General features: G+C 42.7%; 3 protein-coding genes across 4 annotated transcripts; 1 reads left to right on the top strand and 2 right to left on the bottom strand.

The window, feature by feature from the left end:
- Nucleotides 1-723: 723 nt before the first annotated feature.
- Nucleotides 724-5152, bottom strand: LOC129832255 (histone H3.3A). 2 transcript variants are annotated; one of them, XM_055896186.1, is made up of 4 exons: nt 4717-5152; nt 2931-3074; nt 2367-2520; nt 724-2131 (listed from the first exon to the last, which is right to left on the bottom strand). In XM_055896186.1, the coding sequence occupies exons 2-4, from the start codon at nt 3056-3058 to the stop codon at nt 2003-2005; spliced, it is 411 nt and encodes a 136-aa protein (XP_055752161.1). In that variant the 5' UTR covers nt 3059-3074; nt 4717-5152; the 3' UTR covers nt 724-2002. The 2 variants fall into 2 exon arrangements, with proteins under 2 accessions (XP_055752161.1, XP_055752160.1); XM_055896185.1 differs by lacking the exon at nt 4717-5152 and adding an exon at nt 3913-4026.
- Nucleotides 5153-5255: 103 nt separating this feature from the next.
- Nucleotides 5256-8218, bottom strand: LOC129832254 (histone H3.3A). The gene is made up of 4 exons (XM_055896183.1): nt 8113-8218; nt 6741-6884; nt 6452-6605; nt 5256-6008 (listed from the first exon to the last, which is right to left on the bottom strand). The coding sequence occupies exons 2-4, from the start codon at nt 6866-6868 to the stop codon at nt 5880-5882; spliced, it is 411 nt and encodes a 136-aa protein (XP_055752158.1). The 5' UTR covers nt 6869-6884; nt 8113-8218; the 3' UTR covers nt 5256-5879.
- Nucleotides 8219-16837: 8619 nt separating this feature from the next.
- LOC129832243 (ribosome biogenesis protein NOP53-like) lies at nt 16838-21762 on the top strand. The gene is made up of 12 exons (XM_055896170.1): nt 16838-17076; nt 17607-17683; nt 17785-17881; nt 18371-18570; nt 18659-18714; nt 18868-18963; nt 19108-19209; nt 19339-19488; nt 19593-19768; nt 20095-20161; nt 20409-20485; nt 21099-21762. The coding sequence occupies exons 1-12, from the start codon at nt 16871-16873 to the stop codon at nt 21157-21159; spliced, it is 1365 nt and encodes a 454-aa protein (XP_055752145.1). The 5' UTR covers nt 16838-16870; the 3' UTR covers nt 21160-21762.
- The last annotated feature ends 2914 nt before the right edge of the window (nt 21763-24676 follow it).

Genomic DNA, 24676 nt, shown 5'->3' with positions numbered 1-24676 from the left:
CTATAGGGATATTCTCTCTCTGATCTGAAGACTTCACATAAAAACAGGAACATATAGAATGACACTGTGCTCTAGGCCAGACTTACCACAGCTGAGAACAAATATCTGATACAATGATGTTTCTGTAAGGTTTCAGTTTTATCTCAGATAGAGCAGCACAGCTCCAATGGTCTGAATACTGTTGAAGGGATACCTAAAATAATGTTTAGTATAGGGCTCTAAGGATACCCCTCCATCCATGGTCTTCACTTCATTCAGAGTATGGCTTGTCTATGGCTCATTGTTCAAATGTGGGGCTTTACTGCCCTCTATTGGTCGTTTTTTAGCTCCAAAAATTATTACGAGAACAAACCATGTTTCAATTTGTATTTATTATTTATGTCTTTCCATTGCATCAGCTCAGTACTGGACAATTTCTGTGCAACTCCTTTACACACGGATTTTTAAAATGTATATAATCACACATATCTATTTTGTCCTTTATTTGAAACATTTGACTGAGATCGTTAACGCATTCAAAAACACCAGATTGTGATGGTAATAGCAAACAAACCTAACTCATGATTGTTCACAAGAATTTCGCTACACTCGCAATAACATCTGCTAAACATGTGTGTATATAACAAATAATATTTGATCAAATGTGTGCTTTTTACAGCTCTGGCCATAATATTAAATATCTATGTTAGTAGTAACTGATTCAGTCAATGAACTAAACAAAACTGACAGACGTGTATAACATCCATTTATTACCACATATGAGAAATCTGGAAATTACAAACATTGTTTTATTTAAACATCTTAACATTTCAAATTCCAATCAAGAAACAAAAATGATTTAAGTTAAAAGGGTGACACATCAACCTGAGAAGCAAAGGGGAGGTCTAAATATCCGTGACCATTCCAATTACAGCTCACATAACATTAACATACATGATCACTTTACCAATTAGACTGTTTTTAGTTTGCAAGAGAGCATTGACCACCAGCTCCATAAACCTCACAACAAGGCCCCTCAGGAGTGATCACTAAGAACACTGGATTCGCTATTTGTTTGCAAAAGCCATAAAATGCTGTCTCCAATTATTTATCGCAGAAACCAAATTTGAGAATTCAAAGACAAAGGGAAAATAGTGCCAATCATATAAGAGGCAATGAAATGAGAATGAACAATCTAGAATCCCCTTGGACAGCCAAAACAAATCACAAGCTTCAACACCTGTAGAAACGATAGCTTACGTCGATTTTGTTTTCTGTACAAAATTTTATTTGAATCCACCTTCATTTCATTCACAAATATTTTTTCTATGAAAAATGTGCGTAAGCATAAAAAATAAAAGTAATACCCATGATAATGATCAATATTGTAATAATAAACAATTGCTCCAAAGATGTTTTTGAATTGTATACAATTTGCTGTGCTGATCAAAATCTACACGCTCACACACAAAGGGTGGGGGCTGGACTCTCGTTCAGGTGTTGCCATGAAAGATACAGTCTCTATTTCACTGGAAGAGTGGGGAAGGAGGAAGGGGACTAGGGCAGTTGTTCTAGCACCCTGCAGAGAAAGAGGTACTCCCCTCTGCAGACAACCTAACCCCATCCTCCTGTGACCACAACCTATGTCAGATTCCCTGTCTTGTTTTATCTGATCTCTCCACACGGCATCATGACAATGGAACATCTGATTTGATGGTGTGGTGGTGGGGGATCTGACCAGCAACAAGCAGGTACATGCACAAAAAAAGTACCCATAATAGTCTGCTGCCGAGAGTACTAAGAAAACAACACTATACACGTTATTCTTATCATAATCATTGTTTCTCTAAATCACTACCAACATGAGAGGAGAGGGTGAGGGGAGGGCAAGGAGAGGGTGAAGGGAGGGACAGGGAGAGGGAGGGATGGAAGGGCAGGGAGAGGTGGAGGAGGGGAGGGCAGGGAGAGGTGGAGGAGGGGAGGGCAGACTGGTGAGGGGAGGAGAGGTAAATCAGGTAGGCGTCTAAGCACGCTCCCCACGGATACGACGCGCCAGCTGGATGTCTTTGGGCATGATGGTGACACGCTTGGCGTGGATGGCGCACAGGTTGGTGTCCTCAAACAGACCAACCAGGTAAGCCTCGCTGGCCTCCTGCAGACAACAAAGAACAGGTTGGAGAAATGGCTCACAACAACACACTTAAAAATGTGTGGACAATATCAACCTGTAAAATTATATTTTGTCATACATTCAGGCACATGATCGAAGCATTCCTCTTCAGTGTGTGATTTAAAAAAAGTCATAATGCAATTATTGTCCTCCTGCCTCAAACTTGAAATATGTGGTTTATGACAGCTTGTGTCCCTTAGTTGGGGTTAGCACTGACCTGCAGGGCTCCAATTGCTGCACTCTGGAAACGCAGGTCAGTCTTGAAGTCCTGAGCGATTTCTCTCACCAGGCGCTGGAAGGGCAGCTTGCGGATCAGCAGCTCAGTGGACTTCTGGTACCGACGGATCTCACGCAGGGCCACCGTACCAGGCCTGGAGTAAAACACACACAGTTAGAACAATCCCATGACTAACACCACTGTATGGATTCATTACAAAAATCCTGAGTCAAACATGTCATCAAACTCTTTAGGCCTAAATCCTTCTCTCTTGCATCCGGTGGTAGAGTCATAATAAGGTCCAGTAGTGTGGCTCAGGGACAGAGGGCAGCTTTGGCAAGACCTTTCAGCCTCTCTGTCACTCTCACCTGTAACGATGGGGCTTCTTGACCTCACCTGTAACGATGGGGCTTCTTGACCTCACCTGTAACGATGGGGCTTCTTGACCTCACCTGTAACGATGGGGCTTCTTGACCTCACCTGTAACGATGGGGCTTCTTGATCTCACCTGTAACGATGGGGCTTCTTGACCTCACCTGTAACGATGGGGCTTCTTGACCTCACCTGTAACGATGGGGCTTCTTGACCCCACCAGTAGAAGGGGCACTCTTGCGGGCAGCTTTGGTGGCCAGCTGCTTACGTGGGGCTTTGCCTCCAGTAGATTTACGGGCTGTCTGCTTGGTACGGGCCATGGCTCCTACAAATCACCTGAACAAAGGGGAGAACAACAATAATTACTATAGCTTAAACTTTTAGTCATTGCAATTATACCTGATAAGTAACTGCATTTTTATTCATCCATTACCTCGGCTGATTCAAAACTTTCACAAAATGTGAAAAGCCCTGTGAAACAAGATTATTTCTGTACAGTAATTGGGTGTTCCACTCACTGTCATTGAACACATCTAGAACCAAAAAAAGTGTTGAGAGGCGACAACATGAATCTTCCCAATCAAAGTCGACAGTGGGCCAATCAATCAAGTAATCAATGGTGGAAAACGACGGCATTGGTAGGTTAGTCAATCTAATTGTGTAAACATATGACTAAGACCAATCAGCGTGTGTTCTGTCACGAGGAGGCGCGATCTACAGCTCCTAGACGTTGTTGGTAGCGACCGCCCACTCCGCTGTGACGATGGCGGCTGCTTGATGCGCAACCGGGATAAAGACCAGAGGCAGAAGCGCAAAGGAGTACCACTAAAACTTTGATATTTAAATAAACAGCTGTTTGACAATATCATCAAACAACTAATATACATAGAAGACATCTCAGAGAACTCGTATGTAGGCACAGAAAAGGAATTCGACCCCCAATGCCTGCGTACAACCGAAGCGAACCCGCGCATAATTTGAATTTTTTTAATCCAGTTGCACTAGCTGTAGAAAAGGCTGCAATTCGGTGCGGTTTCGACAGTGGGGTTTGTTATTTTCCTCTACAACGAAAACGAGATGGATCTCCAACAAAATAACACCACAATTGAAGCAATTTGAAACTTTTTAAATGTGAAGATCATGTAAATTAAAAGCAGTCGGGTGTTTGACTTACCTACACCAAAAGTGGTTTAAAAGAATGTGAGAAGTGTTTAGCTTGTCTGGCGGTGTCAGTATTTTCTTCCTCGTATCCACAATGGGAACAACCGTCCAGCGGGAAAATGGCCGCTATGTCAATCATTTCTCCCAGAATGCCATAGTGTATACAAACATTTCTTGTTTCGTTTCATTTGTGGCGCTTCAGACACCTTTGGATATTTTTTTGTACGCCACTGAATGTTACTTTGTATCAGTCTCCAAATTTCATATGCGAACATAGTAGCCTATTTGCTATCAATATTTTTCTCAAGATGTTGTGGAAACGTTTTGGCTTTTCAATTTGCCATCCTCAAGAAAGCTATTATACTGAAGTAATTGTGCATTTCTATATCATACATTGTGCAAATGTCAGCCTGCAATGTCAAAGGTCTGGTTTCCAATCAATCGTGTAAAGTACTTAAGTAAAAATACGTAAGTACTACTTTAGTTTTTGGGGGTATCTGTACTTTATATTTTGGACAAAAAAAGTTCACTCCACACATTATCCCTGACACCCAAAAGTACTCGTTACATTTTGAATGCTTAGCACACAGGTGTCAAACTCATTCCACGGAGGGCCGAGTGTCTGCGGGTTTTCGCTCCACCCTTGTACTTGATTGATGAATTAACATCACTAATTAGTTAGGAACTCCCCACACCTGGTTGTCTAGGGCTTTATTGAAAGGAAAGACCAAAAACCTGCAGACACAAGGCCCTCCGTGGAATGAGTTTGACACCCCTGGCTTAGCAGGACAGGAAAAGGTCAAATTCACGCACTTACCAAGAGAACAAGGTCATCCCTACTCCCCCTGATCAGGCAGACTCACGCCTCACAAATCAGTCGCATACACATGTTTAGCAGATGTTATTGTGGGTAGCGATATGTGTTCCTAGCTCCAACAGTGCAGTAATATCTAAACAATTAACACATCTTAATTCCCTTAAGAAATATAATATTAAGACGAGCAAAGTCTGAATGTGATATAAAGATTTTGGACATGCTTGTAAATGAAGCCCGAGTGCCCCTGGCTATCCGTAAAAAAACAAAAGTTAAACGGTGCCGTGTGTTTAGTGAGGAATTTGAAATAATTTAAACTTTAGTATTGTACTGGTGATGTTCACTCACCATTTTATATTAAAATGTATCTTTACTTGTAGTCATGTAAAACAAGTGGGTACTGTTTCCAATGAATATGACAGTTCAAATAACAATATGAAACGGCTCACTATTTAAAATATACAGTACGGTAAATCGATTAAAAGAAATACCATTGCCAGCAGCATACAACTTAGTACAGGCCAATCACGTCACTCAACCAGTTGTGGAACAGTAGTTTATCACCATTGTATGAGAATTCGGGATATTACAAAATGTCTGCTTAAAAAATAAAAATATAAACTAAATCAGTATGAAAAGGGTATCACAACCTGAGAAAGGAACTAAAATATGATCTGGATAAAAACATGGGAGAAATACATAAACATTTTGCTACATATAGGCCTATGCAATACTTTGAATCATGCAGTCATATTTTTATTGATCAATTTCAGAACAGAATTACCCATTTGTAAATGTATCATGTAAACAGTAGAAACACTAGTTGTAAAAAAAAAAATTATAATAAAGGGTACATGTAAAAACACCATGTATATCAATTAGAAAACCAACCCTGTTATAATGTAATAGTATCAATAGTAGGAGGGAGAAATGCTTGCCCAAGATGCTTCATGCATGCACCCTTTGCTGTCCGGAGTTGCATACACATTAAAAGGTGTGACTCAGATCAGCTTCAAAACAGATACAAAGTACCCTAAAAGTCTGCTGCTATGAGAACAAAACTACACACACACACTTTACTTGTCACGTCATTACTCAAATCAAGCGTCTTATAAGGATAAGTGGAAGGGAGGAAAAGACAGACGGAGGTAAAAATATGGAGGCGTCTAAGCACGCTCCCCACGGATACGACGGGCCAGCTGGATGTCTTTGGGCATGATGGTGACACGCTTGGCGTGTATGGCGCACAAGTTGGTATCCTCAAACAGACCAACCAGGTAAGCCTCGCTGGCCTCCTGCAGACAAAAAACAAGTTAAATTCAGTTGACATGCATAAGCTCCAACTTGGTATGGACCAATGCATTCTTTGAACATTTGGGGAGATAAAAGGTGGTGACCTACTGGCAGTTACGGGATACTTTGGGATTTTGGCAATGAGTCTATCCGCTTCCCCTGAGTCAGTATGAAGAAAGTTTGAGCCAATGCTAACTAGCATTAGTGCAATGACTAAAAGTGTATGATATCCACGAGCATGCTAGCAGATACCCATAGACTTTCAGTCATTGCGCTAATACTAACTTTCTTCATACTGGACAGACATACGGCATTCAGTAGTTCAGCAAAAGATGATAAAGGGCCTCATTGACAAAATTACGAAGTTTGCCTTTGAGTGTACAGATTCCCGATAGGTCTGGCTTTAGTGTTATTTGGTGGGTTAACGAAAATCATAAACCCTGACCTGCAGGGCTCCAATTGCTGCACTCTGGAAACGCAGGTCAGTCTTGAAGTCCTGAGCAATTTCTCTCACCAGGCGCTGGAAGGGCAGCTTGCGGATCAGCAGCTCAGTGGACTTCTGGTAACGACGGATCTCACGCAGGGCCACAGTACCAGGTCTGGAGTAAAACACACAGAAATTAATTAACCACTGTGGTCCTTTACTCCATCTACACAAAATTATTAAAGGAGACCACGACGCCAGGTGGGTCAAAGTCTGTTCAGGCACTATGTGTTTTGTCACTCTCCATCACCTGTAACGATGGGGCTTCTTGACCCCACCAGTAGAAGGGGCACTCTTGCGGGCAGCTTTGGTGGCCAGCTGCTTACGTGGGGCTTTGCCTCCAGTAGATTTACGGGCTGTCTGCTTGGTACGGGCCATGGCTCCTACAAATTACCTGCATTAAGGCAAAATTGAGACAGGAATGTTAATGGAAGTGTAACCAACTAGATATCAAATTGCAGCATAAAACCAAGCCTGCTAAACACCACGTGTCAACCTACTTCCAAATGCCAAGCTTTCATGAGGCATTTGATTTTAGGTGAGACACTTCAGCTTTATGAACCCATAAAAGTGCATTTTTAGTCTATTAATGATTCGATACACTATCCAATCAACGGGGAATAATCTGTTACATGTCATCTGATTACAAAGTTAACTAATGTTACGTTAGCATCAAAAATAGTCATCTGATTTGCTACTTTTGAAAAACAAGACGGATACGTTTAGAAAGAATGTTATGAAAAAATACATAGACACCTTTCAATTCATCATTGGAAGAAAATAAGAGGCACGTTTAAAATTTGTTCCACCTGACCACAAGTAGAGACCACACCAAAAGCGTTCGATGGATCTTTTGTCTAACGATTCTAAAGGAAAATTAATCCAAATGTAAAAGGAAATGATCAGATTACGTTAGAGTTAGTACTGGTTAATCCAAAAATTATATTAAGAGTACAATTTGACAGGTAACTAGTAGCCGATACCACTTAAAGTAACCTACCAATCAACATGCTTACAATTTGATATTTGTTTACAACACTGATTGTCCCCAAGCCTGTGGCTCAATTACGCAAAGATGTACATCAAATTGAGCGAATTACAGCGTAAAGGTTTCTTACAACTACCAATCGGGACTTGTTTAGCGATCTGATGGGCGGGAGTTTCTTCCTTGTTCGCCAATGAGCAATGTTTTTCACCAAATAGGACCCTGCCTCTTACGCATTGGAGACGATGGCTGCTGTAACAGGAACGTATTAACGGGAAGGAAAATTCGAATGTGTTTTACAAGAGGGTGACAATTAAAACGACATTTAAACGATGACATTACCGCTTTATACTTATAAACACATTGAAGATTGTTCTAGACACCACTAGGAATCGATTGAAAAACTTCAGTACTCAGAAGATCACGCAGAACCGGTGCATAACCGTGTCAAATTCGACAGCAGTGCTTTGGTCTCTAGTTACTACAAGCAGATAATAGCTTGCTTTTTCGGTCGTCGAGCTTGGGTTTCCCTATGAATGCGGATTTAGTTGCAAAAATATACTATCTAAAGAACAAAAAAGTGAAAATTCACAAATACACAATATATATTTTTAAATATTTCTAACGCGACACTTACCTTTGATACAACAGCTAATGTTTAAATGTGAAACTGGTCTCGTGTCCTTATTTATTGCGTTGTTCCCACAACAGAATGGAGTCCTATATTGGGTTAAAATGGCAGGTTACCCACAATGCATCTGCTGCGACAAGAGAGACCAACTTTTCTACATGTTTATCAATTTACCTATTCAATCAATAATCTTAACTGAAAGACATGATCAATACATTCAGAAAAGCGTGATAGACTACATAATGTGCGATGTTTTTGAAATGTCCAGTTATTGCATTGGCAGATATTGACCATTTAAATGTATGACAATTATGGACTAATTGAAGGTGTTTTATGGAACACGTGATTCCACGTGAGTGCAAGAGACAAAATGTCTATAATTACAAAATTAGCAATTACTGGATTTATGTTACCTAAAGTTGTTAATGTAAGAAATCAAACAACTTAGATTCTCAGATGACATTTCTTGGAAGGTTTGTGTATTGTGACAAACATTGCTTTAGTATTATATACAAATTTTAAATCACAAAAGTATTAAAATACCTAGCAAAAATCTTATAATTTTATACATTTTGGGCCTACAAATATCTTATTTCCAGGGGTGGTATTTACACAAGCACTCCTCGAGGTGGCGATAAAGGCCCATCAGCTCGTACTGAACATTCTACAGCTGATCCAGCAGAGCATGGACTGGAGACGACGAAGGGCTACGCAGACGCTCGTTGAACTCCCGGGTACTGTTCTGGTAAGTAGATTTGTCCAGAAAGGCTGAAAGCGGTGTTTAGCGGTTAATATTTGATAAACAAACAATCAAACTTTATTCGGTGTGGCGGCAGTTGGCACGGCTGTGCTGAGACTGGGTGAGATATGGTAAGAGATAGTGATGGAGAAGAAAGTGAAGCAAGTATGGAGTATGGAGGTCAGGAGGAGCATAAAGTGGTTCTGGAGTTTAGGGAGGACAGAGGAGTTGGGGAGATGAGTCCGATAAGGTTGACGTCTGTGATAAAGGAGTTGATTGGGGAAGTTGTAATGCTAATGTGTTAAGAGATGGGAGCTTGTTGGTGTACTGTAAGGACATGGCGCAGAGGGAAGCAAATAGGGAAGTGTATGGTGGTGTCGAGCAGTTGGACTGATCAAGCAGTGGATTAAAGGGGTGATAACAGGAGTGCCTGTCAATGTTAGCACTAAAGAGGTAAGGGACAACTTGAGAGGAGACGTTCTAGTGAATGTTCAAAGATTGCAAGCGACAAGGGGTGGAGTTAGGATGGATGGAAATGGCCAAATTATGGAAAATCTGATAGAAATGAAAGATCTGGTGTGCCTGAATGATGGCTGAGGGACCAGGTTTGATGTCGTGCCACAGGGAAAGAGTCTGCCTTAGACCTCACATTGGTATCTCGTGCAATGGCAGGAATCTGTGAGTGGGGGATAGATCTACTGCACAGATTCTGTGAGACCTGGGCCCTGACAGTCAATTTCAGTAAGACAAAAATAATGGTGTTCCAAAAAAGGTCCAGTTCTCAGGACCACGAATACCACAAATTCCATCTAGCCACCGATGCCCTAGAGCAGTGGTTCCCAAACTTTTTATAGTCCCATATCTCTTCAAACATTCAACCTCCAGCTAGCACCAGGGTCAGCACACTCTCAAATGTTGTTTTTTGCCATCATTGTAAGCCTGCCACACACACACACTAACCTAAACATTTATTAAACATAAGAATGAGTGTGAGTTTGTCACAACCCGGCTCGTGGGAAGTGACAAAGAGCTCTTATAGGACCAAATAATAATATAATAATAATCATACATTTTGCACTTAGCCATCTTACATAAAACTTTATTTGTTAATTGAAAATTGTGAATAAATCACCACAGGTTAATGAGAAGGGTGTGCGTGAAAGGATGCACAAAACTCTGCAATTTTGGGTTGTATTGGAGATAAATAATTTAAATAATTTTACACTCACAGTCTGTGTTCGTATTTAGTTTTCATGCTAGTGAGGGCCGAGAATCCACTCTCACATAGGTACGTGGTTGCAAAGGGCATCAGTGTCTTAACAGCACGATTTGCCATGGCAGGATACTCTGAGCGCAGCCCAATCCAGAAATCTGGCAGTGGCTTCTGATTTAAATTCACTTTTCACAGAACAGCTTGTTGCAATTTCGATGAGGCTCTCTTGTTCAGATATAGGTAAGTGGACTGGAGGCAGGGCATGAAAGGGATAACGAATCCAGTTGTTTGTGTCATCCGTTTCGGGAAAATACCTGCGTAATTGCGCACCCAAGTCACTCAGGTGATTTGCTATATCACATTTGACATTGTCCGTAAGCTTGGGTTCATTTGCACACAAAAAATCATACAATGATGGAAAGACCTGTGTGTTGTCCTTGTTAATGCAGACAGATAAGAGCTCCTTCTTAATCATAGCCTCAATTTTGTCCCGCACATTGAATATAGTTGCGGAGTCCCTGTAATCCGAGATTCAGGCCAGTCGTGTCAGAATCTCGTCATCATGCAAGCGGTCAGACAAGGGAAAATTATGATCAGTAAAGAAAACTTTAAGCTTTTCTCTCAATTCAAAAAAACATGTCAATACTTTGCCCTTTGATAACCAGCGCACTTCTGTATGTTGTAAAAGCGTTACATGGTTACTGCCCATATCATTGCATAGTGCAGAAAATACACGAGAGTCCAAAATGTCTTTCAAGCTGTCAGGCATTCCCTTGGCAGCAAGAGCCTCTCGGTGGATGCTGCAGTGTACCCAAGTGGCGTTGGGAGCAACTGCTTGCACATACGTTACCACTTCACTATGTCTCCCTGTCATGGCTTTTGTGCCAACGCAAAACACCAAATAATGCATGCAGAGCAGAGTTAGGCCAATACCCACTAATGATCAAAATCCTGAAAAGAGCTGTTAAATTCTACAACCACCTAAAAGGAATCAATTCCCTAACCTTCCATAAAGCCGTCATCTACAGAGAAATAAACCTGGAGAAGAGCCTCCTAAGCAAGCTGGTCCTGGGGCTCTGTTCACAAACACAAACAGAGCCCCAGGACAGCAACACAATTAGATCCAACCAAATCATGAGAAAACAAAAGATAATTACTTGACACATTGGAAAGAATTTACCAAAGAAACAGAGCAAACTAGAATGCTATTTGGCCCTAAACAGAGAGTACACAGTGGCAGAATCCCTGACCACTGTGACTGACCAAAAATTAAGGAAGGCCAGAGGGAGGAGGAGATGTGTCAGTGGATGGAGTAGGCAGGTGGGTGTTTGGAAGGGCAAAGTGGGATCAGTTTCAGGAGCTGTGTGAGGAGGGGATGGCTCGGGTGGATAGTATGACTAACTGGGTGAGAACAGCGTTAGTGGGGGCAGCTACTGAGTCTATACCTAAGAGTTCAGGGAGGAGGAGGAGGAAAGCAGCCCCATGGTGGACGGAGGAGTGTGGGGAAATGGTGAGGAGTAGGAACAGGGCATTTAGACTACTGAAAAGGATGCATAACTTCCATCAGTCTGATTCAGTATAAACAGGCCCAGGCCCTGGTGAGGAGAACTATCCGTCAGTCTGATTCAGTATAAGCAGGCCCTGGTGAGGAGAACTATCCATCATGCAAAGAGGTCATGTTGGCGTCGGTTCTGTGACACCATTGGAAGTGCGACACCTGTGGGGGATGATTAAGAGGATGAGGGGGAGAGAGAATGAGAGAGGAGCATCCTGCAATGCTGGATAGGAGGGAGGATGTAAAGGATGTGTTGAATGCACCATATACCATGGCAGAGGTGAAAATAAAGGTATAAATATTCACCTTTTTTATAAATGATTTAGACAAAAATGTCAAATGCACAACTTCATTTTTATGCTGATGATACTGTTATTTACTGTTGTGCCTCGTCTCTTACGAAAGCTTTCCAGAACTTGCAAACTGCTTTTTATACTGTTCAACATACCTTGTGTCAATTGAAGCTTATCCTCAATACTGACAAAACTAAACTAATGGTGTTTTCTAATGCAAGAAATAGACCTCTGAACCTTTCACCTATTACTACCTGTCAGGGCAAGGAGATTGAGGTTGTAACCTCATATAAATATCTTGGAATTCTAATTGATGACGGCCTCTCTTTTAAATTGCATATTCAACAACTTACAAAAAAATTGAAGCTGAAATTGGGATTTTATTTTAGGAATAAGGCCTGTTTTTTTTTTGAAGCCAGAAGGAGGCTAGTATCAGCTACATTTATGCCTTTACTAGACTATGGGGATATTTTATATATGAATGCTTCCCTCAGTGTTTGAGATCAATTGACACTCTTTACCATGGCACTTTGAGATTTATTTTAAACTGCAAAACCCTTACGCACCACTGCACTTTGTATACCAGGGTTGGCTGGCCTTCTCTAGTCACTCGTAGGCTCCGTCACTGGTATACTTTTATTTACAAAGCCATTTTGGGTTTACTACCTTTTTATTTGGGCATTTTTATTGTTCAGAAATGTGGTGGGTACTCTCTTCGTTCGCTGGACTTTATCCTGCTAACTGTTCCAAATGTCTGAACTGAATTTGGTAAAAGGTCTTTTCTGTACTCTGCGCCATCGTCTTGGAACACCTTACAAAATAATTTTAATCTGGAAGAACTTGTCCCGATTGGTGTTTTTAAATCACTGATGAAGGATTTTGAGGCTGATTCCCTGACCTGTCAATGTTTTTAATTTACTGTTTTTGATTTTGTTATACTCTTGTGAATTCAATGGTTTTTACTAGATTACTTGTAGTTTTTTATGTTGTCTGTCTGTAATTTTTGTAATGACTTGGTGCTGCCTATCTTGGCCAGGACGCTCTTGAAAAGGTGATTTTAAATCTCAATGAGCCCTTCCTGGTTAAATAAAAAAAAATAAAAAAAGGGGAATAGGTAAGGCTGGGTTAACTTCACCTGGGAAAGATGAGGTGTGCTATGTTATGTTGGCCCATCTTAGTGATGAGGCACTGGATAAGGTATTGGTGTTGTACAACAGTGTTGGAGGAGGGGAAGCTACCAGGCAGTTGGAAGGAGGCAGTAGTGGTACCAATCCGGAAGCCAGGAAAGGATCCAACGAGGCCAACAAGCTATCGGCCAATAGCTTTAACATCACATGTATGTAAGATCATGGAACGTATGATTACGGAGAGGCTAACTTACTTCCTGGAGAGCAGGGGGCTAGTATCACCAGAGTGGGTTCAGGAAGGGCAGGGGAACTATGGACCCAGTGCTCTGCTTATGGAAGCAGAGGTCAGGAAGTCTCAGGTTAACAAGGAGACTGTTGTAGCTGTCATTTGTTGATGTGGAGAAGACGTGTGATGTGGAACAAGGGGTTGTTAATCAAGCTTGATATTATGGGGGTAGGAGGACGAACGTACAACTGGATATAGGATTTGCTGTTTGGAAGGTCTATCCAGGTGAGGGTCTCTGAGGCAACTACCTGGTGGATAACGGTACACCACAGGGGAGCGTGATTAGTCCTCTGTTGTTCTCAATCATGATCAATGATGTTTACTCTGTTACAGCTGGATATTGGGAGGTCGTTGCAGATGATGGGGCCTTATGGAAGAGAGGAAGAAATGTGCCATAGATAGTCAGGAAGGTACAGGAAGCAATTGATGAGGTAGAGCAGTGGGCATTAATGTGGGGATTCCGGTTCTCTGTAGCGAAGAGAGTGTTCTTTACCAGGTGGGAGATGAGGTATGCTTGAGGTTATATGGGAGAAACTTAGAGAGGGTGGAGACCTTCAGGTTTCTTGGGGTATATTTTGACACTAGACTGACCTGGGCAGAACACATTGAGAGGGTGGTAGGAAAGTGGAAGAAGGTGCTACATGTGATGCGCTGTCTGATAGGAAGGAGTGAGGGGCTGGGAGTTCCTCATTGAGGACTATATATGTTGTATTGATCCAATCTGTAATAGACTATGGCATTATAGCATATGGTTCGGCAGCCTGGACATCATTGGAAAGGCTAGATGTCATACAAGGTCAAGGACTCAGAATATGTAGTGGGGCCTTTCAGACATCTCCCAGAGGCTGCACTACAGGTGGAGATGGGGGAAATGCCATTGGAGATTAGGAGACAGCAGCTGGCAATGAATTATTTGGTCAACCCACGGGGACATGGGGTGTCTCATCCTGCAAAAGGGATTTTACCGGCATGCTGGGAACATGAGCGAAGACAGAACACAAGCTTTGGGTGAGTGGGTAATACCCAGGCGAAGGAGATGGGACTGTATGGAAGGGAGTTTAGTCCAATGGTAGCTATTTCTGTAAATCCACCATGGCTACTCCCGCCTCCAGTAGTTAATCTAGAAGTGTTGGAGAGACGTCAGAAAGATTAGGAGGGTGATCCATCTGTTTTGTTTAAGAGACGTCTGGATACTGTGTATCAGGATTTTGTTGCCATATACACAGATGGTTCAAAAGATCTGAGGACAGGACATACTGGGTCAGCATTTGTAGAGCATGAATGTGAGGTGAGAGTCAGGAAACGCATTACAGATCATCTGGCTGTATATACGGCGGAGCTGATGGCCATACTGTTGGCCTTGAAGTGGGTGGAGGAAGTCAAGCCAGACAGAGTAGTTATTCGCTCTGATTCATGTGCAGTGCTAAGGAGTCTCCAGTCCTTTAGGTCACGTAGCAGACAAGACCTGCTTTATGAGGTGCTACAAAACCATGGCAGGAATAGACCGATGGGTATACAGATAAGAATTTACTTGGGTCCCAGCCCATGTGGAGGGGAACGAGGCAGTTGATGTACTGGTGAAACAAGCACTTAGTAGTGTTGATGTTGTAGTTTCAATGAGCAATGCAGAGGCAAAAAGCCTGATATGAACAGTGATGGGGCAGAGATGGCAGGAATAGTGGAATAGAGATACTAAGGGCAGGAATTTATTCACATACTGAGGAAAGTCAGAGAGGGGAGGACTGCGGGAAGGGACAGAAGAGAGGAGGCTATTTTTACAAGATTAAGGGTGGGACACAGTCAGTTGAATAAGTCCTTAAATGTGATAGGAAAGCATCCCAACAGGAAAGTGTGATTATTGCCAGTAAACAGAGGCCGTGGAGCATGTATTGCTACAGTGTGGGAAGTATCAGAGGGAAAGAGAGAGGCTGAGATCTAATATGAAGGGGATACAGGAAATTAGTTTAAAGTGTATATTGAGTAGAACGTCATGAGATATAGTCTCAAATATTTTGTTGTCTTTTTTAAGAGCAACGGACCTGGCAGGTAGGATTTAGTTCATGTCTGTTTCTGGCCCACACTCCAATACAGTAGCTGGCGGTAATGCACCATAACGTTGGATGCCAACTGCCGATAATCCCCACAGAAGACGAAGCTGATCCAGCATGATTGTACGGGGATTGTGACAGCCGGTTAAATGGCGTCCCTTGACAAGGCAAGAACAAGGTGTATGTCAGCAGAAGTGCAGTATTATCATAAGGAGACTTATACTTGGAATACGGAGGAAGAATGGAGGGGAAAAGCGAGTCAGATGAAGTCTAAGACACAGAGTGAGGGTGAGCTTGAGTAGGTTAAAAATGGCGGGAAAAAGGGAGATTCTTTGTTAAAGAAGAATGGTAGAAAGTGTGAACAGAGTGAGTTGAAGACAGGAGGGGGAAATGGAAGTGAATGAGGGCAAAGTATCGGAGGTGGTAGGTGTGGTGAAGTTCTCGGAGCCCGAGGCTTGCACCGAGGGTCAGGATAAAGATCAGTCTGTGACAGTAGAAGTGAAGTTTTTGGAAAAAGTGGACCCTTGCCTTTTGGCAGATCCATTAGTGGTCTCAGGGCGGGTGAAAGCAGAGTTGGGTGCTGTGGGATCGGTGAAGATAACCAGAAGTCCTCTTGTGATAATTGTATGTGTTTCTGCTGGTCAGAGGGAGCAGGTGCTCTGTGTTAAACGAATGGGGGCAAGAGATGAGAAATGTTTTGCACTCAAGAAAGTGACGTTACGAGCTATTGTGCCGAATTCTTTACATTGTTACAGGTGTCAATGTGGCATCAGTGTGTAGGAGGGAGGTTTTTAGGTGTGAGAAGTGTGCAGAAGGGCATGAGAGAAATAAATACATAGCATTGGGGAAAGTAGTGGTATGTGTTAATTGTAGTGGTATGTGCCCATTGGGCTGGGAATCAGAAATGTCCTGTGCGAGAGAGGCAGGTTGAGGTTTCCAAGGTTAGAGTAGTGCAGAAGTTGTTATATGCTGAGGCAGTGAAGAAAGCAGAGGAAGATGGGTCAAGGGGGAGGGATCCTGAGAGGAGTGGTGTGAGTAGTAGATCTGTACCAGTACAGAGGGATAAACCAACAAGTGAGAAGTTTCAGTAAGATTGGATTTTTGGCATTTATAGCAATGGTTATCAACTGTACTGCAGGGATGGAATGTAAGTCCCAGAAAATAAAGGTTGTGGAGTCAGCTGCAGATAAGTGTTAGACTTGACATCAGAAGAGTTACAGGGTGTGTTAAGTGGTGGTGTCCCATCCTTTCAGGCTGTTGGCCTGAAGTAGGACTAAATAGATTTAAATAGTGGAGTATGGTATTTTATTTGTACATTATTATTATTATGTTTTTAGTAGTGTTAGATGGTAGGCTACTTGTTGTATTTCTTTCTTTATTTTGTATTTTTTTCAAGCAAGGTTTAAGGGAGTTATACTCCAGTCTAGTAGGTGGCGGTAATGCAACATTTATTGGATGCCAACTGCTGTTAAACCTCATGAAAGAAAATAAGGCTGATCCAGCATGGCGGCGGTTAAGAGACTCAAACGCGTGGCAGCGTTGCAGCCAGGATTCATATCTTTTAAATCGTCGGCCGAATCAGATGACTTGAACAGTGGCCGGAGAAAGCGTGTGAATAAGAATAAGAAAAAGAATTGGAACAAACACAGTGATATTCAAGATGTTGAAGAATTTTTGGATGACGTGAGACTTCAGGAAAGAGCTACAGGGTGAGCAGCATGTTTGCCAACAGAGCTAGCTGTCTTGCTAGTTATTACCTGCTAATAAGCGATTATGTAGCAGGTATTGCGACATTATCAAAAATCTGTGATTATTCTAGCAAGCTAGTTTTGCATGTCAATCAGTCCAAGTCTACATCTTGCAAAAATGGAAGTTGTACCTTGCTAACTAGCAATGCTAATGTGTTTATTCTAATTAGCAAGCAAGCTAAGCTGGTTAACCACGGGAGCTAGCTAGATAACTACGTTAAAAAATAAATTAAAAACATCTACCTACATTCCTAACTATAATCACCCTCATAATTATCCAACCTTGCGCAACACACCTAAACGGAATCGTTTCTTGACCGGTTTACTGGTAACGTTATAATGTCTTAGGATTCCGCTGCTTTTATGTAACGTTACCTAACGTTATTAATACTTATATTTACAGTTTAACACATGCTTTATGCCTTAGCTACATATTTTGATTCAAATTTAATTGCCTAGTTTACATTTTCTTTTAATAATTTATTCGACAGAGGACTGGTATCTGAGAAGCCAGATGATACCCTGTTCTTTGTGGACATCGGAGAGCAGAAAAAAGGTGTCCAGCCAGGTAAGCAATACCACTGTTTACGTAAAATATATTTTCTGCTTCAACTTTGTTAATGTTTGGAGTGTCAAATAACTGAAGTTTGTGTTTTCTGTGTCTGCTAGAAGTCCAAGAGAGAAAGAAGGGGAAGAAGTCAAATTCACGGCCCCTGAGGATAGACCTGATCCTGCAGCATGACTCCCTTGTCCCTCCGCCTAAAGAGTGAGTTTTTCTGATATACCCTAACAATTCTCACCCCCATCCTTCCCTGGCCCTTAGCTGGAGATGGTTCGGCCGGTTCAGTCAGGTTGCGCATGGCACAGTGTCCAGTGATGAACCCATCCTTGCGCTCACAGTATTTCCTTGGGAATGTGAAGACAATCATGGAACTCAGGGAGCTGTTGTGTGAACAGCCTCCTGGGAACTGAGGGCAATGTGCTGTTTCCCCTCTGCTGGGTCGTATTTACTAGTAATGAAATGGAAACAACCGGGAAGGGACCACCTGAACTTGTCCAATAAGAAATACTTGTGTGTGCACAAACTAAGACTACGCAGATTTCCCCCCACTTTGTAAACTGGAGCCATGCAGCAAGGCTGTATTTAGATAAGTGTACTTTGGTTAGCTTATTTCTCATAATAAGCTGTGTTTGTACACACTGTTGAAGTCTTTAGGACACTACTTAAAATTCAGTTCCCTCCTCTCCACCCCAGTGTTTTGGCCCACCAGCAACCAAACGCAAAGAAACTCCGCCGCATTGCAGAGAATGCCGAGAAATTGGCGGCCATGGGTGTGTTGCCACGGAGACAGAAACGTCTCTTGAGCCGCAGACCGGCAACTAAAACGTCAAAGGCAAAGACGGCAGCCAACAACTTCCCAGACAGACCCTATTATGACTTGTGGGGAGGAGAGGGTAAGTTTGGCTATTCAAAATGCTAAAATAAGTCAAATAAATTGTTGGTGTTCTTCTGTCAGTGTTTGTGACCATCTTCATATTACAGCCGAAGAGACAGCAGATCCTTACTACCTTGAGCAAACAGGGAAAAGTCGTGTGAAGGTGAGAATGCAGAATTGTCACTGCCTGAAAGTTTATAGTGTCTCAGTATTGTATGTGCTGTATAGTGAAAAGGGATACTTAGGCAAATAGGAGTGTTTGTATATTTACTCTGTCTTACCAGGAAGTTTTAAACGCTGTCTTGTTCACTCTTAGCGACCAGAGAAGCTCAACGCAAAGCCCTCTATTCTCCCGGCAGTGGAGGTCATAGCCCCTGGAGGCTCCTACAACCCAGACTTCTTCTCCCATCAGGTAACTTAATACACTTAACAGTGATTTAAATGCCAATGCCAATTTATCAATGTTTCTGCTCCCATGATATGTGTGGTGTTCTGTCTCTTCATGTTGAGTAATGCCGTGGTTGATGTATTGGAAGTGCTGACCTTTTTCTCCCAGGCCTTGTTACTAGAGGCCCATGAGGTGGAGGTGAAGAGGGAGAAAGCTGAGCTGAGAATAGAGAGACAGCTGGCTGTCAAACAAGAAGATACTGCCACTGAGGTACGACAACAGAACCACCCCCCCCCCCCCCCCCCCCCCCCCCCACTGTTCATCATTACACAATTCAGAACAGTATGTGGTCCTTCAGCTCCATTTTGCCTGACCTTCCTCTCTGTTGTTTCTCTGCAGGAGACAGTCTTCCAGGAACAAGTGGAAGGGCTAGTGGAAGAGGAGGAAGATGAGGAGGAGGAGGAAGAGGATGTTTCTATTCGTGGCGGCTTGCAGCAGGAGAAAAAGACAGAGAAAGAAAGGAAGAGGGAGCGAGCTGACAAGATAAAGGCATGCAAGACTACAAAGCCTTTTCCCCTAATGTGCTCTAGCTTTTCCCCTCCATGTGCTAGCTTAGGATCTGACCGACGGTGTCTCTGTCTCTTGCTGTGCAGACACAACAGAAGCAGGCGGCAAGGGCGTTCACTGACAAGAAGCAGCAGCTCTTCCAGCTGCGCTCCATCCAGGCGACCCTGAAGAGGCGGGAGCAGCGGACCAGAGATAGGGTGGCCCAGCGGAAGGCCAACCAGGAGGCAGAGAAGTCCATGCCCCGACGTCTCGGCAGACTCAAGTCAGTACCTCCACAGGAATGCCACTATTCTCATCTACCATCTTCGTTATTTATTACAATTTATATCTAGAGAGATGCAACAGGTCCTCCATAGAGCTTCCTGGCCAATTTGAAAAGCAGGTCAAACGCATCCTAGTATGAACTGGAAGAAGCCTTAGACATTTCTGTAACAATGGGCTCCAGAAAAACCTATACCCCATTCCAAACCAAATAATTTGGCCCGATTTCCATAGTGCTGCTTTCCCCTTAGTGTGTTTCGTCTGTGCCGTTGTCCTGTCTGTGATCTCCATACTCTGTCTGAAATGGTCCCTCACATATCTCCCCAGGTTCCAGGCTCAGGATCTAGAGATCCAGCTGAGTGATGAGATTCCTGGATCCCTGCGGACACTCAAGGTTTGTGACTGACTGACTATCCCCCTCACTGTCTACAATACATTCACACTGGGCTGGCATTTTGAACCCATGTACATATGTGGAACTGAAATGCTGAAAAAGTTACAGCATAGCAACTTAATTCACTATGTCACATGCTTACCCGTTTTGGAGCAAGGTCCTTCATCAGAGCACTATTTATTTATATGCATTTACTGATGTGTACTGACATGTTTCCCTTCTCCACATGTAATTATGTGTCCTGCAGCCAGAGGGTAGTGTCCTCAAGGACCGCTTCAAGAGTATGCAGAAGAGGAACATGATTGAGCCCAGAGAACGAGCCAAGTAAGTTATTCTCTCCCTTTCTGTAAAACAAACAGCATCTCATGTCAGGTATATATTTATACATAGTAGTTTGTGTATGTCATTAACTCAACTTTCATAGTAGAACATTCTAGATTTGTTAGCATTATTGGCTGTTTCCAGAGAGGTATACTACAAAGCAGAATCTATGCGTTAGCCATAATATTGTGATTTTTTTTTAATTATTATTATTATTATTTTTTAGAAAGATGAGCTTTAAATTGGCTTGGTCTAATTGACCCAACAACCAAACACACATTTAGCTGTCTTAATGAACCAGAAAATACTTACTTTAGTTGTTTTATCAAAGTTAGCTGGCTAACATGTGTTGTAGTATCCCCCTTTTTGGTTCAGTCAGCTTAAGCATGACGATGTCCAGTGATGAACCCATCCTTGCGCTCACAGTATTTCCCCGGAAATGTGAAGACAATCATGGAACTCAGGGAGCTGTTGTGTGAACAGCCTCCTGGGAACTGAGGGCAACGTGCTGCTTCCCCTCCACATCTCCTTTTTGTTTTTCTTATACAAGAGAATATGGTCTTGATTTGATAAGCCATTGAAGTGCTTTGATTGTGTGCTCCGCCTCCTCCCACAGGTTCAAGAGGAGACACAAGGTGAAGTATGTTGAGAAGAGGGCCTTCAAGGAGATCACCTAGTGACCAAACCAACCTATGGAACTGTTCAGGACTGTGATGTCACTCACAACACAGCGGCACCCACCGCCACTGAGCGACAGCCAGCCAGAGAGCTACAATTTGCCCCCTCAAATGTCTCCAATCAACTCAGCCCATTTTAAGTCAGTGATGGATTTGCCACCCTTTTAAATCTGTGTTGTAAAATATTGAAGATCCAAGTCACCACGATTTGGAACATTATTTGCCGAGCCAACACGAACCAGCCCAATCCAGATAGGGTCAGTTCTAATGCATTTGGAGGTCAAATGAGTTAATTTGCAGGATATTTAAATCCACTGATTCTGGCTCTGTCAACATCAGTTGGGAATGTTAAAGGCTTCAGAAGGGGGCTCTCTCCCAGTTGGTGATCTTGTCTTTCGTTCTTGCAAAACCATCCAGATTAATGCTCTCATTAGAAGGAGTGGATTCCTGAGTGAATAACAAGGCTGTTAATGGCAGACTAACGTTTAAAGCCACTTGTCATGATTTGGACTTGGGTACGTTCTTTCAGTTACATCTGTGTACAAAATCACTTTATTTGCTGTAATCTGACTTGATTTCATTAAAGCAAGTTAATTAATGAAATTGTTTTGACTGATTATGCTATTTACATCTGTTTGTGATTCTCAACAAATAAGTCATGCATTAAGGTGTCTAGTATGATTGCAAAGAAGTTTCATATGATTTCTTAATTGTCTCTCGACCACAAGCATAAGTCTCTAGATAAAATTTGAATTTGGCACCAGAAGTCTATTCAACAGCTTAAAAAACAATACATTGTTGGAATTGTAAAATATTTTTGTAAGCAATGTTTAAAAGATCTAGTTTACATAGTGTATCCATGGTGCTTGTGGTATATGAAAATATCTTGGTTGTCGTGTGACCTTTGCAAAAATAGTGGCTCAAACTTATTATTCAGTGGCAGAAAGTACACGGCCCTTGGATTTCTTCACATTTTGTGTTACATAGTGTGATTCAAATGGATTTTATTGTACAGTTTTGTCCATTGTTGACGCAAAATACTGTAAAAGTGTGGCTATATATTTTGTAAGATGAATGAAAAACAACACTACCTTGATTAGGTAAGTATTCATCCCCCTCAGTCAATACATGTTAGAAACACTTTTTTATTTTTTATAAATACATTTTAGCCCCTTTTCTCCCCAATTTTCGTGGTATCCAATCGCTAGTAATTACTATCTTGTCTCATCGCTACAACTCCCGTACGGGCTCGGGAGAGACGAAGGTCGAAAGCCATGCGTCCTCCGAGGCACAACCCAACCAAGCCGCACTGCTTCTTTAACACAGCGCGCCTCCAACCCGGAAGCCAGCCGCACCAATGTGTCGGAGGAAACACCGTGCACCTGGCCCCCTTGGTTAGTGCGCACTGCGCCCAGCCCGCCACAGGAGTCGCTGGAGCGCGATGAGACAAGGAAATCCCTACCGGCCAAACCCTCCCTAACCCAGACGACGCTAGCCCAATTGTGCGTCGCCCCACGGACCTCCCGGTCGCGGCCGGCTGCGACAGAGCCTGGGGGCGAACCCAGAGACTGGGATGCAGTGCCCTAGATCACTGCGCCACCCGGGAGGCTAGAAACACCTTTTAACAGCGATTACAGCTGTGAGTCTTGGAAAAGTCTCTTAAGATATTTGTGCACCTGTATTGTGCAATATTTGGCAGTTCTTTTCCAAATTCTTGCCTACAAAATTGAAGTCTGGCCATAGATTTTCAATCAGATTTAAGCCAACTGTAACCTGGCCACAAACATTCACTGTCTTGGTCAGCAACTCCTGTGTAGATTTGTGTTGTAGGTTGTCGCACTGAAAGGTGAATTCATCTCCCAGTGTCTGGTGAGAAGCAGGTTTACCTTTATGATTTTGCCTGTGCTTAGCTCCATCCCGTTTCTTTTCATCCTGAAAAACTCCCCAGTCTTTGCCAATGTCAAGCATACCCATACCATGATGCAGCCACCACCATGCTTTAAAATATGGAGGCAGTTACTCAGTAATGTGTTGGATTTGCCCCAAACATGAGGCTTTGCATTTAGGCCAAAAAGTGTATTCCTTTGCTGTTTTTGTTGTCAGTATTACTTTAGTGCCTTGTTGCATACATATATATATATATATATGCATGTTTTGGAATCTTTTTTATTCTGTATATTTTTCACTGTCATTTTGGTCATTATTGTAGAGTCACACATGTTGATCCATTCTCAGTTTTCCATCACAGCCAACTCTTAAAATCACCAATGGCATCATGGTGACATCCAGAAGCATTTTCCTTCCTGTCCTGCAGCTCAGTTCAAAAGGACGACTGCATCTTTGATGTGTCTGGGTGGTTTAATACATCACCCATAGCATAATTATTAACTTGACCATGCTTAAAGAGCTATTCAATGTCTGATTTATTGTTACCCATCTACCAATCACTGCCCATCTTTGAGGCTGTCAAAAAGCTCCCTGGTCTTTGTACTTGAATCTGCTTGAAATTCAATGCCTGACTGAGGGACCTTACAGATGTATGGGGGACTGAGGAAGGGGTAGTCATTCAAAACTCATGTCAGCCACTATTATTTCACACGGAGTCCATATGATCTAGACTACATGGCCAAAAGTATGTGGCTTGTTGAACATCTCATTCCAAAATCATGGGCATTAATATGGAGCTGGGGAGGAGGAGGACACAGACAGGGAGGGGAGGCCTTAAACTTTAATTACTTCAACCTTAATTACCCCTGGCCAGGCAGTATGGAAGTGTCCCGTGGGTGCCTGGAGCTCCGACAAAGCTGCTTATCCCTTAAGCGGGTTGTAAATGTAATCTTTTACCTAAAGAGTGGCCCACCGCCCGCCTCTGATCCCTCCCCGCACCGCTAATCACTGGGCCTTTCAGCCAGGCAACCTCCGGTGCCCACATCGCCCTGCCCCTACTCACAGTAGTTACACTCGACACACTGGTGCCTCTGAGACTGTGCCTGTAGTAAACCATATCTATGTTATGGCTATTTCACAATGCAATGGACAATAATGTTCTCGTTTAATCTGTCAATGCTACCAGCCATCTTGGTTCACCATGACCTTCAGTCATTTTGAGTGTACAGATTTCCGTGTGTGTTTGAGAGCGATGGTTTTCATGTTTTTCTCCTATTCTCCCTCACTACATGTGCGAGCCGTTGATGGAGCCAGATTGCATTAGCATGAGGTAGATGACAATGATGTGCCGTGAGTGGAGCAGAGCGTTACACATTATGAACGCTCTCCACCTGCATCACTTCATTATAGTGTGTCTCGACGCGGCTCCCTGAGCACATCGATGTGCTGAGTCAGCAACCATCAGTCCTCTCACCTATAGTCCTATATACCAGTCTTCGAGCTGTCCTTTCTCAAATACACATGAATAGTGAAGGTGAATACCTCATCCCTTCCCCTACTGACTGCACTGGTACTGACCATAGGTCACTCGCTCAGGACATGATTATGTCAAAGACCCTCTTGGGAGATA

The sequence above is a fragment of the Salvelinus fontinalis genome, chromosome 33 (genome assembly GCF_029448725.1).
Source record: "Salvelinus fontinalis isolate EN_2023a chromosome 33, ASM2944872v1, whole genome shotgun sequence".
Lineage (NCBI taxonomy): Eukaryota > Metazoa > Chordata > Actinopteri > Salmoniformes > Salmonidae > Salvelinus > Salvelinus fontinalis.
The sequence above is the reverse complement of the archived record's forward strand: the minus strand, read 5'-3'. Positions and strand labels throughout refer to the sequence as shown.

Coding starts and splice junctions, on each gene's coding strand:
- LOC129832255 (XM_055896186.1), bottom strand. CDS start 3,058: ATGGCCCGTACCAAGCAGACAGCCCGTAAATCTACTGGAGGCAAAGCC. Junction 2,521..2,930: donor AAGAAGCCCCATCGTTACAG/GTGAGGTCAAGA, acceptor GTTTTACTCCAG/GCCTGGTACGGTGGCCCTGC. Junction 2,132..2,366: donor CAGCAATTGGAGCCCTGCAG/GTCAGTGCTAAC, acceptor TGTTGTCTGCAG/GAGGCCAGCGAGGCTTACCT.
- LOC129832254 (XM_055896183.1), bottom strand. CDS start 6,868: ATGGCCCGTACCAAGCAGACAGCCCGTAAATCTACTGGAGGCAAAGCC. Junction 6,606..6,740: donor AAGAAGCCCCATCGTTACAG/GTGATGGAGAGT, acceptor GTTTTACTCCAG/ACCTGGTACTGTGGCCCTGC. Junction 6,009..6,451: donor CAGCAATTGGAGCCCTGCAG/GTCAGGGTTTAT, acceptor TTTTGTCTGCAG/GAGGCCAGCGAGGCTTACCT.
- LOC129832243 (XM_055896170.1), top strand. CDS start 16,871: ATGGCGGCGGTTAAGAGACTCAAACGCGTGGCAGCGTTGCAGCCAGGA. Junction 18,715..18,867: donor CAGGGAAAAGTCGTGTGAAG/GTGAGAATGCAG, acceptor GTTCACTCTTAG/CGACCAGAGAAGCTCAACGC. Junction 18,964..19,107: donor CAGACTTCTTCTCCCATCAG/GTAACTTAATAC, acceptor TTTTTCTCCCAG/GCCTTGTTACTAGAGGCCCA.